The 15,637-nt window shown below is 32.2% G+C and overlaps 1 protein-coding gene across 1 annotated transcript; it reads left to right on the top strand.

The window, feature by feature from the left end:
- The first annotated feature begins 389 nt into the window (after positions 1 to 389).
- On the top strand, positions 390 to 14,367 carry LOC130663730 (histone-lysine N-methyltransferase trithorax). Its single transcript, XM_057463150.1, has 6 exons — positions 390 to 824; positions 925 to 1,209; positions 2,559 to 5,228; positions 5,304 to 12,341; positions 13,924 to 14,070; positions 14,169 to 14,367. Exons 2-6 carry the CDS (start codon positions 1,045 to 1,047, stop codon positions 14,340 to 14,342), a joined length of 10,194 nt encoding a protein of 3,397 aa, XP_057319133.1. The 5' UTR covers positions 390 to 824; positions 925 to 1,044; the 3' UTR covers positions 14,343 to 14,367.
- Positions 14,368 to 15,637: the final 1,270 nt, after the last annotated feature.

Raw genomic sequence — 15,637 nt, 5'->3', positions numbered from 1 at the left:
TACATTCATCCATCATCCACATCTATATATACATGCATATATATATATATATAGTTTTTGACAAGTACGCGCGTATATTTCGCGGCCGTTCTTTCTCGGTCTCAAAAGCTTCTCCCGAACCCCGGCGGATTTAACCGATTGTATTAAAACGCATTTATATATATGTATATAAAAATAAATAGGTATAAGCATGTGTTTACATATGTATATATAACAAATCGACGAGTCCAGTAGCTTTATCACTTAGTGGTAGTACTACACTATATAAATATATGTACATACATATTAAATTTTAAAATAGTGGTGGTTCGCGGTAGTAATGGTAGTGGCGATGGTTTGTCGCGTTTATTGTAGTCGTAGTATCGGGTACTGCTAATACTATCACAATAATAATAAATAAAGTTTAATAAAATAAAATATATATATATATACATATATATACATATACCTATAATATAATAACAAGAAGTGCAACTATCAGATATACTACTAATAAAAAACTACACTACACAACTCAGACATAGTATTAAAGATATATTATATATATGTATATATAGATATATATATATGTATGTATGTATGTATAAAAAAAAGAGTGTAGTAAGTGTAGTATGTACTGTAAGTAAAGTGAGTTGGTTGGTTAGTTAACATACTACAAGTTAAGACTTAGCGGTGTATGCGCGCCTTCTTAATTCTTCTTTACCTTGGTGTTGTTATATTTAACGTAAATTGTGTGTTGTGCAAAGGTTAAGATAAATTATATATGAATATATCTATATATATATGTGTGTATATAGACGGATTACGATAATTATAATTTATTGGTAATAATAATGATAAATAAAAGTGAATAAAATAAAATATTTTTAAGATTTGAATAATAAAATATAAATAAAAATGTATATCATGGGTTATATATTGCAGAGATAAATACTATTTGTAATGAGGAAAAAAAAGTGATTTAATATCAAGGTGGTGTGAAATGATAAATATAAGGATGTTTATTATTGAGCGTTGAAGAAAAGCCGAGGGCGGCTAAAAATCATGGGAAGATCGAAGTTTCCAGGCAAGCCGCCGAAAACGGTAACCAGAAAACGAATCAAGGTTCTCGGGCGGCCAGAAACAACTCAAAGTGATTCCGTAACCGTTGCTGAAAACATTTACTATGGACTTTCACTGTTCAATGAAACATTTGGCGATAATGAGAAAGTATGAATTTATTCGAATTTTTTTTTTTAAGAATGAGAGATTTTATTTTGTTTTTATTTTTCCTTGAGAAATTTGTTATGGGTTTAGTGTTGCATGTAATTTTATACTGCGGGGTTGTGATATATATATATATATAGATATATTATTGCATTATTTTATTTTATGATTTTTTGTTTTATTAAACGACGCAGACACTTTGTTGTTGTGATCCGCCGATAGAGACGCGCACACAAGGCGCCGATTTGATTGCGACTTTAAATTATAATTGATTTTTTTGTTATTATTATGAGTATAATTAATTTGCTTTCTTTTTTATTTATGTAAATAACGGAATCACATGTAGATTTTAGAGGCGGGAAAAATTTTATAAAACAATTCTAGTTTGTGATTTTGAAAAAGTATTTTATTTTATTTATGTACTGGGTTTATTTTGATGACAACGGGTGATGTCATTGAGGCTTTATTTTTTATGGTATGAAGCCAAGCTAACAGACACCATAATGCGTGTGTTTTATCATATATTTTGACAGTAGATTTATCGTATTTGTTCTTTTGCTTTGGTCTTTGGATTATTTAAAGATAATAGTATTTATTTTTAAATGGTTTTATGGTATTTAAATTTAAATGGCACCATAACCTGTCTATTTAATTTATTATTTATTATTAAATACTTTGTCTATAAAAATTATTAAAATCCACTGAGAAAAAAAGAATTTCTTACGCTAAAAATAATTTTGCATTGAGAAATTGAAACAAAAATTTTATTAAGACTAGAAAAAATTTTTTGAGGCAAATAAAAATTTTCTTGGGGCGAGTAAAAGTTTTTTGCACAAAAAAACATGAGTGTGAATGTAGCAGACATCAGACAAATTTAAAATTATTGATAAATAGAGTAAATAATCGACAAAATAAAATTTTTAAAAAGTGCGCATTTAAAAAATTTAAAAATTCATGTGTATTTTTTATAATTATTTTTTTTAAAATGATTTCCTCTATTTATTTATAATTTTAAATTTGTCTGATGTCTGCTCTATCACACTCGTCAAAAAAAGATACTAAAGTTAGCCGACGTCTAATAATTTTTGGAATTTTTTCAAAACGTTAAATTATAAAAAAAAAATATTTTAAAAAATTGCACTTAAAGATCTTTAAATTTTGTACATGTGCATATTTTTAGTTTTTTTTTTCTGTGATTGATTCGTTGAAAAAAAAATCCAAAAATTGTTAACTGTCTGTTCACTTCGGGATCATGTCAAAAAATCTTGTTTTCTGTTCCGAAATAATTAAAAATACATTTAAATAAAATGGTAATTAATTAAATAATTAATAATAATATATTTTATTTTTAGGAACGTCGCCCATTCCATGGTTTTAGCAGCAAAGAAGCTAAATTATCAGTATCATATATAAAAACAACAAAACAAGATACCGATAATGATAAAAAAATAAATTCAAATGACAAAATAAAAACAAACGAATCATTGACAGAAAATTTATTATTAAAACCATTGGAAAATGAAACTAATCAACAATTAAAAAACAACGATCACAATAATAGTAATTTATCAGGAAGTACAAGTAATAGTAATATTGTTAAAGAAACGGTAAACGTTAATAAAAATCTAAATAACGATGATGAGAAAAAATTGAAGAGTGGCAATAAATCAAAAGTTGGTAAAGGGGTTGTTAAGTTCAAACGTGTTGTACGTACACCGATACTTAAAGCTGTTAATAATATATTAGATCGTCATCAACGCACACGACAGCTCCGTAATAGTACAGCTAAACGTTTATTACAAAGGGCTAAGTACAACATTTCGTCAAATAATCGTAACATTACAATTCAGTCTAGTGATAAATCTAATGCTATTAAAAAATTCGTCCTTCCAATGCGCAGTGCACATTCATCGCGCGTTATCAAGCCAAATAAAAGATTTATTGAGGAGTTAGAACAGAGTCCTAGCAATGACGATGATGGAAAACAGTCCAAGAAAGCCAAGGCGTCGAATAAAAACAATCGTAATGTCAAATCTAAATTGAAGCAATATAAAAATAATTCGAGCCCATCGAAATCATTGAAAAATTACAAGTCTGTCAAGGGTAAGGAAGACACTAGATTTAAAAGAAACGGAGCGCAGGTAAAAAAATCAACGAGTTTAATCAGCAAAACAAAAGTAAAACACAAAATGAATGATAATATCAATTCGACATCAGTGACATCAATTAATAAATCATCAGAATCAAGCTCGAGTGAATCATTATTATTAAAAGTTCTTCCTAATTTGAATACTCCAAATGTTGAGTCTTCCAGAGTTAAAACACGATTGAGGATACCCAGTGAAAATACTATCGATGCTGATAATTTGTTGTCATTGAATAATGAAAACAGTATACGAGATAATAAAAAAATTGATTTTATCAGTTCAATTATTTCATCATCATCCTCGTCTTCGGATGATAATAATGATTGTATGGAGGATACTGTTAGTAATTATGATATTGCCAGTGAAAATCCACTTGATACATTTGAATCTGATAGCTCATTATCAGAAAGTACCAGTGAGAGTAATCACAACAGCGAAGATGAACAGTCTGAGTGGACCGGTATGAAATTAGACGGTGGTAAAGTGATATTACGTAAAGCGAGATTAAAACTTGAGAATAAAAATCCAGGAGGTACTGAAGGTCCTTTTTCAGTTACAAATATTCAACATCAGCACCATCATCAGCATCAGCAACACAGTCATAGTAATAGTAATATTAGTAGTAATAATAATAATAGTAATAGTAATAGTAATAATAGTAGTAATAACAATGGAAGTATTAATTCAGGTTTAACTGGTACAGTTAAATGTGGAGTATGTGGTGCCGTACGTTTTTATCGTTTCGTTAAACAAGCACGTAAATTTGGTATCTACAGTTGTGAATCGTGTCGTAAATTTATCAGTAAGATAATAAAGCATCAAGCTTGCGCTAAGTCTACCAATACGACGCTTCCTGTATTGCAGTGTCACAAAGGTGATGGTCTGTGTTTAGTGCCTCCAGTTGTACGCAGTCAGCAGTGGAATTTAATGAGATGCGCTTATAAAGCGCGTTGTCCAGCTTGTTGGCTTAAAATGTGTCTGAAATGCTACAATATACCTACGTCTGTTAAAGCAGGATTAAATACTTTACTTCCGCCTTTACTTAGAGATCCTTTGATGTCATTGGGGTCCATTAATCAGGACAGCAGTGAAGTAATTTGTGGTCAAAAAAATCTTTCAACAAAAATAAATTGGCCAGCTGAAGACAGTTTGGAAAAAAATCTATTCAAGTCAGCAATAAGTTGGACAGGAATACAGGAGAGGAAGGTTGGGTATCAAAGTGGTCAAGGATTATTGACAAATAAATTCAATAAAGTTGATTATCCGATATCTATGTCGCTGAGTAAAAAAAGAAAAAAAGATACGAGAATAAAAATACGTAAGAAAATAAAAAGTCCACTGGTATTATCACCCCCGTCAGCCTGTTCGTCGCCTACTGTCGGGCAGTCTACTCAGTCGCTTCGACAGAGGGTTGATCTCAAAGGTCCGCGGGTTAAACATGTCTGCCGTAGTGCTAGTGTCGCACTTGGTCAACCAATAGCGACATTTCCTTCAGCAGATGAAAAAGATGAGTCTGATGTCAATAGCAAGAGTCTGGTGAGCACTAAAATTAAGGACGAAGAAAAAAGGCCGGATACCAGGGAAAAAGTATCGAAAAGTAATCGAGAAAATAATGCCAATTCGACGAATAATAATATCGTACAAATGTCTTATGTCAAAAAAACTAAAACCCAATCAAACAATTTGGTATCGAGTAATCACAGCGTACGTGCACTTGCTAAATTAACGAAAAATAAAATTCATGAAATATCTATTGATTTTTGGGAGCAGTACGACCCAACGGAAGTTGGTGCTAAAGGTTTTGCTCTGATTGCATCGGAAATTTTTCCTATTCCCGCCATTTGTTTTCTTTGCGGTAGTGCTGGAAAAGAATCTGTAAGTATTATCATTTTTTTTTTATTCACAATTAATTAATTACTTAATTAATATAATAATTATTTTTAATTGCAGTTAATTCACTGTCAATGTTGTTGCGAGCCCTACCACGCGTTCTGTCTTGAACCCAGCGAGTGGAATGCCTGCGTCCAACCAGACTGGTGCTGTCCACGTTGTACGATCTGTCAAACATGTTCTCTAAGAACCGGGCCAAAATTATCGTGTATACGTTGCCGTCAATCTTTTCATCATTCGTGTCTGTCAAAGTCGGGCGTAAATGCCAGACTCTACAGCCCAGATCGGCCTTATATTTGTCAAAATTGCGTTAAATGTAAAAGCTGCGGCAGCGAAGGCGTTAATGTTTACGTTGGTAATTTACCTCTATGTTCAATGTGCTTTAAATTACGTCAACGTGGTAACTATTGTCCGCTATGTCAGCGTTGCTACAATGAAAATGATTTCAATACTAAAATGATGGAATGTAACGAGTGTTCATGTTGGGTTCATGCCCAGTGTGAAGGTTTGTCCGATGAATTTTATCAAGTATTGAGTTATTTACCAGATTCAATTGAATTTACATGCAGTCAATGTTCTCCAAATCAAAATTCAACATCATGGCGTAGTGCTATTGACAAGGAATTAAAATCTGGTTTTGTTGCTGTGCTAAAATCACTGAGTAAAAACCGTAAGGTCTGTAATGCCCTTAATTGGAGTCCAAGAAAAGAGTGCCTGTGTAAGCCAATTGTCAGTGTAAGAAAATTATTAGATTTTTCTGACACTGATAATAACACTAGTAAGCTTAATAACAATAAAGAGTTGACAGTAACTGATAATAATGAGTCTGAAGATAATAATTCAGATAAATATTCAAACAATGGTGATAATAATAAAGTTGATCCTCTAAGTCGGTTTGACTTTGAAGTTGACGAGCAGCAACAACAGCCACAAGAAGTTCCACGCAGGGGTTTAAGAAAACTGAAACAAAAATTTCATCTCAAAGAATGCTCAGTACGTGTAAAAAATTGTATTGTCAAAGATGGTAATGATTCTAGTAGCAATAGCGAGTCTAATAATCATCAGTCATTAAATACAAACTATAGTTCTTCAAATACAACACGTGAGTGTATGTGTCTAGATGAAAATATTTTAATGAAACCATCGCCAAGTCTTATGTCCGTAAAACGTAAAGTAAATAACAATGAATATCAATCTCTTTTTCAATTTCACTGTGATATGGACCATGTTGTCAATAGAGCTGGTAAACAAGATCTCACGGTACTTTATCATAGATCTCTACAAGAAATATTTCCATGGTTTGATCCTAATCAAGCTAAAGTTAATTCTTATGACGATGAATTGTCATCTTCTTCAACTGAGATTGATGGTGATGGTGATTCATCAGTATCTAAATTAAATGATTCTATTTTAGAAACGTGGAAAGAGGAAGTTGTTAAGGCATCGAAAGCTATTACTATGAGAACGGGAAATATTTACAGTGAAGTCCAACTGGAAGACACGAGACTCTGTGCTCTGTGCAAAGCTACAGGAGATGGTAAAGAAAATCGTGAAGGCCGGCTGCTGTATTGCGGACAGAATGAATGGGTCCACGCTAATTGCGCTCTCTGGTCTAATGAAGTATTTGAGGAGATTGACGGATCACTACAAAATGTCCACAGCGCTATTTCACGTGGACGTATGATCAGATGCGGCGAGTGCGGTAAGAAGGGCGCAAGTGTTGGCTGCTGTGCTAAAAATTGCGGCAATACGTTTCATTATCCGTGTGCGAGAAATGCTGGGCTAGGATTAAATGATGACAAGACAATTTATTGCGCATTACATTTATCAAATTGTATTAATAAAAATCAAAATGATGAAGATAATTTTAGTTTAAAGAGGCTCGTTTACGTTGAGATTGAGAGAAAAAAGAAAAAATTTGTCGAACCTGACAAAGTTAAAGTGATGATTGGCTCTCTTATGGTTGACTGTTTGGGTACAGTCGTTCCTGAATTTTCCGATACTGCTGATAAAATAATTCCCACTAATTACAAGTGCTCGAGGCTTTATTGGTCAACTAAAAATCCACTGAAAATAGTCAGGTATTACATACGTACATATATTAAAACATGTACGACAGATATTAATTTAGATATGGACCATAATGTGACAATAGATCATTCGAAAGAACAAGAGGCTGAAGAACGTCAAAAAATAGATAATTTAATTGTCAAGCAAACACTTGATTCATTAATTGATTCTGTTTATAATCGTGAGATGGATGACAATCTTGCCGAGCAAAATAATACTGATTTATTGCCACCAGAAATAACGGATGTCATTTTCAAAGATTTGCCCCACGATCTCTTGGATGGAATCTCAATGCAAGATATTTTTCCTAAGATGTCTTATGAGGATTTTTTAGCAATGGATCTAAGAAATGATGGTATATTTGGTAACGATATTCTCAAAGATGAAATGTTGTCTTCAGATGTTGATGATGAGATGATTAAATTATCTGGTGATAATAAATTAACCAAAGATTCTTCCTGTATCTCAGATATAGCTGAGCAGAATGACATATGGCTACATCTTGAAGCTAAAAGCAGCGTTCAAGAATTTATGGATGATTTATTAAATTCTAAATCACAAAAATTTGGTGGTAAAGAATTAAAACGTTCTAAATCAGAAGTCATCGGTGGTAATCCATTGGTAGTTGGTAGTCAAAGACGACATCACCAGAGATCTTGTAGTTTAACTTGGAGTTGTAAACTAGATGGTACTTATGGTCCAACAGTTAAACGAAGAAAATTATCACGACCATCAACGGCAATAACGGGTGAAGTTAACAGTTTTGTTGTTGATTCTGCTGAAAAAAATTCAATGTTTCATGAATTACGTATACCTGAAAGTATTATGGTTACTGTTGGACGAACGACATCTCCTACAATAAATGAATCTGTAAGAGAATTTAAATACTGCATTGAAGATCCAGGAATAAACCGACGTATGATGCCTACAAGAGAAGACAATAAAGATCACAAACGTCTGCTCTGGCATACAAGACAACAACCGCTGATGCTTCAAGTTGACGGTCCAGCAGATCCCAGTAGTTCGAGTGAATGCAGCTCCCCAGAGTATGATGTCGAAGAAAAATTAAATTCTGACGGGTATAAAATAATTGACAATGAACAAGACAATTTATCGGATACTGATTCCGAGGAAAGTCTGAAAATACCACAGCTGGATGGCGCAGATGACATTTCCAGTGATGACGAGAGTCACAGCAATCCAATGGATACTATCATATACCTTCCTAATACTATTGAAGATGGTCCAGTGACTTGTAAACGTTGTCAGTGCACGTACCGAACCCACGACAGCTACAACAGACACTTGTCTAACTGTGATATTGTAACGACAAGTGACAGTGACTCGGAGACAATTGACCACAAATGTGGGCCTTCATCGTCAAACTTTTTTGATGATTCATTTTCACCACAATTTGTAACGCTGTCATCACCATCACAAGGCCGCACATTATCAACAGATTATCCAGATATACAGGCAACGTCACCGCTTGAAGCTTCAGTACCGTCACCACACACTGGTCTGCAAATAGAGCCAATAGCCCAAGCTCTAATTACACCACAAATTCATAGTCACGAGACTGTTGAGACTCTTCATCAAACAGTATTGACATCCAATGAAGTCATAGTGCAAACTCAGTACACAAGAACAACTACAACACTACCCAATTCATCAGCAACAGTATTACCTCAGGATAGCAGTATAAAAATAATTGAAATAACGGATTCGCCAACACATGAGCAGACATCACCAAGCATTACACTGTCGACAAATGACAACAATCATCATCAAGCTGTTGTAAGTCCCTATGTATCACAGACTATCCAATCTGTTGATACTCCGGTGGTAATTAGAGACATTGACGATACTCATGTAAATCAACAGCAGCAAAATCATACAATTATTTGCAATAATAAAGTATTAAAACCAAAACCGCGAGTTGTCAAAGCTAAAACAAAAATGATAAAACCTCAGTATATTAAAAACACAATAGGTCAGCAGCATCATCTTGAGCCGATACGTTATCAGACAATCCATCAAAATACATCGCCGATGGTTCATTTACAGCAGGCACCGAGATCCGCAGCACCAACGGTTATTCTTCAACAAGTACCGTCTTCAGGAATAATGTCAGCTTATGTTGACACACTTCAGCAACAATCTGATCAAAATTTACAATACATCACAACAATTGGAGGTCAAGAAACGGCATACAAGCCCCAATTTATATCAACAAATCAACTAGTACCTGGTGCATATATTCATGCAGCATCTGATAATCTTTTAGCACTTTCCAATGGCGGTATTTCAGTTTTACCAAGTGTACAAATTGGCCAACCTCAGCCAACTGTTTTAGGAACAATAATTCAACAGCAACCAAATGCTATTCAATGTGGAGTTATATCATCAGAACAATTAGTTTTAAGTTCAACTCCCACTTTAGAAATGTTTACAGATTCTACTGGCAGTATGTTTGTCTCCAGCCAGCCAATGTATTACGGACTAGAGACAATTGTCAGTAATACAGTCATGTCATCAAGTCAATTTGTTGCGGGCGCAGTACCGCAAGTATTAGCCAGCAGTTATCAAACAACCACTCAAGTATTTCAAGCATCAAAATTAATGGAACCAATCGTTGATGTACAGACAATACCAAGTGTATCAACAGTTCAAGCAGTTCAAGGAATTTCTAGTGTTCCTGTACAAACAGTACCAGCACAAAATCAAAATATACCGACAGTCCAATCAATCCAAAGTATACCAACTGTACCTAATATTCATGGTAGTTACGTTGTTATGAATCCACAAGCTACTGATAATTCAATACCCACAGCACTAAATAATCATACTGTAAATATTCCACCAGCATCTACTGATCAAAACTTTGATGGCTTATCAAGTTCTATTATCAGCACGGAACCTGTAACAGCTAAATTACAACTCCAAGAACCTGAAATTGTTAATTCAGTAGCACCTTATATAGACATGTCTTCAAGATCAATGCCAACAGCAGTATCAGTATCAGTATCAGCACCAGCACCAACCCCAGCACCACGGGCAATTCAAAATCATCAAAGTATACCGCGTATTGCCGTGCGTCCAAGTCCAGTATCACAACAAGCCGTCACGCAACCCAATTATACCCAGTGGAAATTTATTTCTGACCCTATCTATAGCGTTGAACAGCAAACTGTCAGTAGTAGCACGAGACCGTATCTTGACTCAAAACACGTGTCTGAAAATACGAGTATGATAAAGTCTAGTTTATCATCAAAAGTATCGCCACTATCAAATCACTGCGTCACGCAGCGTGATATTATTAAAAAATTAAATAACTGTGATGTTATTAATAACGTTAATGATATTTATGTTAATGGATTGTCAAGTAATTATTCTAGTTCAATTACTTCACAACAAACTGGACTTAATATCAGTAGTATCAGTAATAACAACAGCAATAATTACAACAAAATAATAACAAGTGTGGCACCAACGAGACCGATGAATCGAGTCCTGCCGATGCAGGCCGTTGTACCTAAACCTGAAACCATAAAACCGGATATTAGTGACATCGATGAACCAACGAAAGAAATTAAATTTACAATTGAATCTGAAGCTATTGAACCATTAGATAAATCGACCATTGACTTGACTGATACTTTAGATAAAAATTTTGCAGATAAATTTTTTAATGACAAGCCGCTTATTTCTGATGATAATTTAATTGACGATGAAATTTTATTTAATGAAAAATTGTACGACGATAAAAAATGTCAAGAAATAATCGACAGTAAAATAATTGAAGAAAAATTAATTGAAGATGTTGAAGATTTTAAAGTCAAGAATGAAAAAAAATTCAGTATTGATGAGGAGGATGACGATGATGATGATGATAGTGATGATGGTGAGGATGACGATGATGATGATGATGATAAGGAAGAGTTTGATAGTGAAGAAAAAATCAAAGCTGATGATGATCATAGAGATAAATTAAAAAATGCGTCATTAAAAATAGTTTTACAAAAACAAGTACAAGATGGTTCTTATAAAATAACGCACAATATTAAAACAAAAACACCAACATCAACATCAACAACAACATCAGCTCCAGTTCCTGCTCCAGCTCTTGCTTCTACTCCTGCTCCTGATGCTGTTGCGACTAAAAATCCACCCAAAATAACATCCGTTGAAATATTGCCTTCAAAACAAACTCCTCATATCGGGTCACTGCAATTATTGCCAATTAAAAAATTTACACTGAAAACTAATAAAGTTGAAGAAATCCCACGTATTATTATTGACAGCAATAAAGATAAAGATTCAATAACAAATTTATCAAAAGCAAAATTATCTGCCACTGCTGTTAAAACATCAAGATTTTTATCTAAATCAAAAGTCGATCCACTAAATAATAATAACACCATAAATAATCTGAGTACTCCGAAGAAAAATGAACCGAAATTAATGTACGAAATAAAATCACAAGATGGTTTTACTCATACGGCGTCATCAATGTCGGAGGTTTGGGACTCGGTATTCCAGGCGGTACAAGCGGCACGTAAGACCCACAACTTGCCACCACTTACACACAATCCGTTAACAGAAAATTTAGGATTAGATAACAATGCGACGGTATATTTGGTCGAACAATTAGCTGGTGTCAATAGATGTACTAAATACAAACCTAGATACCACAATTTAAAACCACCAAAGTCTTTTGACAGTGATATTTTATCGGGATCTGAGTATGGATCAGCACGAGCTGAACCATTTAAAGAACGTAAAGTTCATGATATGTTTAGTTGGCTGGCATCACGACATCGTAAACAACCGAAAATTTTAGCGGTCTCGGAAATGGACGTCAGACGAGCTGCGAGTACTAATTTACCCATGGCTATGAGATTTAGAATGCTCAAAGAAACTTCCAAAGAATCTGTTGGGGTTTATCATTCTCATATACATGGCAGAGGATTGTTTTGTTTGAGAGATATCGAAGCTGGGGAAATGGTTATCGAGTATGCTGGCGAGGTATGTTAACTTTTTTTTTTTTTTTTTTTTAATGGGGATACTGTCTGAGCCTTAAGTAGCACAGAGACAACTTTAAGATGTCATAAAGATGTCTTCTGAAAGACAAGACAAATTTTTTTTGTCTCAAAGCCAAGTTTATATAAATAAGACATACAGATGTTGGTCTTAGGAGTCATAGGAAATTTGTGTTCTTTTTCCATCCTAAAAAAATCTTTTAGATGACGTTTTTTACATTCATTTGTAATTTACTTTTTGTCATCGTATGTGTCAAGTCTTTTAGCAAATACTTTTTCGGTGACATAAATTTCTGACCATTTTGCCAACATTCTGGTGCCTTGTCGATTGGTCAAAAAAGAGCCTCAAAAATGACATCTTATAGATGTCACAAAATCAAGTGTGCTACTTGAGGGAATACCGTCAATTGAAAAGAAGACAACGCAGTTACAATTGTCACCGAGATATAGATTTTGAAAAAAATTACTTGGCGCCAGTTTTTCAAATCGGGTTTATTTTTATCCGGGAAATTAATACTACTAGTATATCTATGAGGGTGGTCGTTAAAAATTAAATTTTCTCAGGCGTCTCATCAAAAGCTTCTTTTTAATGAAAAAATAAGTAGGAAATTTGGATCAAAGTTCATTTTTCGATACAATCGCGTTTTTTTTAAATATCTCATGAAATATGCAGATTAAAGAAAATAATCATAGGAACAATTTTGTAGAAAATTAAATTCTTGACAAAAAAGGTCATGTTCATTTTTTTTATAAAATGTGTATTTATGAAAATATTTTAAGAAAACTTTTTTAGATCTTATCAATTGAGCATTTAAAGGATTGCGAATGTTAAAAATAACATTTTTTCTTAAATATAGACAACGTAACTCGTAACATATCAATCATTAATGCTTGTTATAGTTTCTATATACTTAGAAAAATGTTATTTTCAAAATTTGTGATCCTTAAAACGCTCAATTCAAGATCTAAAAAAAGTTTTTTAAAAATATCTTCATAAATACACATTTTCTAAAAAAAATAAATATGACCTTTTTTGTCAAGAATTTAATTTCCTACAAAATTGTTCCTATGATTTTTTCCTTTAATCTGCATATTTTATGAGATATTTAAAAAAACCGCGATTGTATCGAAAAATGAACTTTGATCGTCCTGAGGCCCGTGTTCTTTTTACTTAAAAAGAAAAACCAAATTCCCCACTTATTTTTTTAATAAAAAGAAGCTTTTTATAGAGCGCCTGAGAAAATTTAATTTTTAGCGACCATCCTAATATCTATACATTAATAAATAAAACCCGGTTTGAAAAACTGGCCCCAACAATTGTTATCAATTAGTAGCCATACGAAGTTTGATAAATTAATTTCACTGAAATCTTCAAGTCAATACTTAAATTTGAAATGTCAAATTTTGTAACCACGTTGTCCTTTTTTCAATTATTGCTTTAACTTTTTTTTTAATTCATTCACTAAATTTTAGTACGGTTACGACAGTTCGTCATTGAATATTTAAAAAAAAATGATGATTCTGTCTGAGAACGCCCTTAAATTTATGCATCTATTTATTTATTACAGGTCATACGTGCATCATTGACTGACAAACGTGAAAAATACTATGACAGCAAACACATTGGTTGTTATATGTTCAAAATAGACGATCATTTAGTTGTCGACGCAACAATGAAAGGAAATGCCGCGAGATTTATAAATCATTCTTGTGAGGTAATTAATTGTCACAAATAATCTTCTTAAAAATAATTACTAAAATCATTAAATATAAATAAGTAAATAAATAATTTATTATTATTATTATTTTACAGCCCAACTGTTATTCAAAAGTCGTTGATATACTTGGTAAGAAACATATATTAATATTCGCCTTGAGACGTATTACTCAAGGAGAAGAGTTAACATACGACTACAAATTTCCATTTGAGGAAATTAAGATACCTTGTACTTGTGGGTCACGAAAATGTCGTAAATACCTCAATTAAAATTATCGTTAAGTAAAAAAACAAACTTAACGTATTATCAAACAACGTCTCGAGCAATAGCGAGCAATTAAAAAATAGCTTTTAACGATACGACAGTTTTAAATAATTTAAATAACGTCTATAAGTATATATTTAAAAATATTATTTAAATACACAACTACAATTCGTCCTACTAAAATAATTATTTGGTTAATTTGTTAATAGATCGCAGCTTTTATTTTATTATAACTATTGAATAGATAGTATACTGAAGTATATATATATATAATTATTATCACAACGATATTAAATTTTCATTTATAATTTTTACATACATATTAGATTTATGATATTGATAATTATAAGCATAATAGCTGCTTTTTTTATGCTCTCGATTTTATTATATTCGCCATTGCGTGATAAATAATTCATTTATTTTGTATTACTATTATTATTATTACTACTAAATAGCATTACATACTGGGGCTTTTTTTACACATACATTTATATAAATATATATATGTATAATCCGGTTAATGCTTTACATTTAATACATGAATCACGATTAGTGCTGTACTGCATTAGTGATAATTATTTTTATTTTTTTTCATATAATCATGACATGTGTAGTATTTACTTTTTTTATTTTTGTTATATTTAATTCACTTGCTAAAATATCTGTAGTACCCAATGCAGTCAATGATCCCATTAATTATTAGGATTTTTAATCGTATCTATTACTTTAGACTTCCGATAATTATTAAAAAAAAAAAAGAAAAAATAAAAAAAAAAAGTTTATCTTTTAAATAATATTATAAGTAAAATAATAATATTAATATTAGATATATTCAGAGAATAAGAGTGTACAGTGTATTTTATTATCGATACTAGTTTTATTTTTTATGCCTGCTATTAGCCAGAGCTAATCTGATATTTTTTATTGTAAAATATGTAATAACTTTATACTTTTTTTTTTTTATATAATTTAAATCACGTGTTTATAAAAAATAAGTATTACTTATATAAGAAATACAATAATCAGATGAAAAAATATGGGAGAGATGAAAAAAAAATTTGAGGCAGGAGAAACGAAAATTTGGTTTTACAAACTACTTTGGCAGACATTGATTACGAATGATAAATAAATTCAATCAGATGACAAAAAAATTAATAGGGAGGAAGCAATATTCGCCTTTCTTATATATATATATAATATATTTATATATTACGCATTAAATTTGCAATATAATTGACAAAAAAAAAATCTGTCATGCAGAATATTACAGTACGAGGTAAAGTGGGCATTTTAATACTTG

Source organism: Microplitis mediator, chromosome 2 (genome assembly GCF_029852145.1).
Source record: "Microplitis mediator isolate UGA2020A chromosome 2, iyMicMedi2.1, whole genome shotgun sequence".
Classification (NCBI taxonomy): Eukaryota; Metazoa; Arthropoda; class Insecta; order Hymenoptera; family Braconidae; genus Microplitis; species Microplitis mediator.
Note: the sequence above shows the minus strand (reverse complement) of the source record. Positions and strands in the feature narration are given on the sequence as shown.

Bases quoted from the DNA above. Each gene is read 5' to 3' on its own strand.
- LOC130663730 (XM_057463150.1), top strand. From the start codon at position 1,045: ATGGGAAGATCGAAGTTTCCAGGCAAGCCGCCGAAAACGGTAACCAGA. The intron at 1,210-2,558 runs GTATGAATTTAT...TTTTATTTTTAG, and splicing joins CATTTGGCGATAATGAGAAA to GAACGTCGCCCATTCCATGG. The intron at 12,342-13,923 runs GTATGTTAACTT...TATTTATTACAG, and splicing joins TTATCGAGTATGCTGGCGAG to GTCATACGTGCATCATTGAC.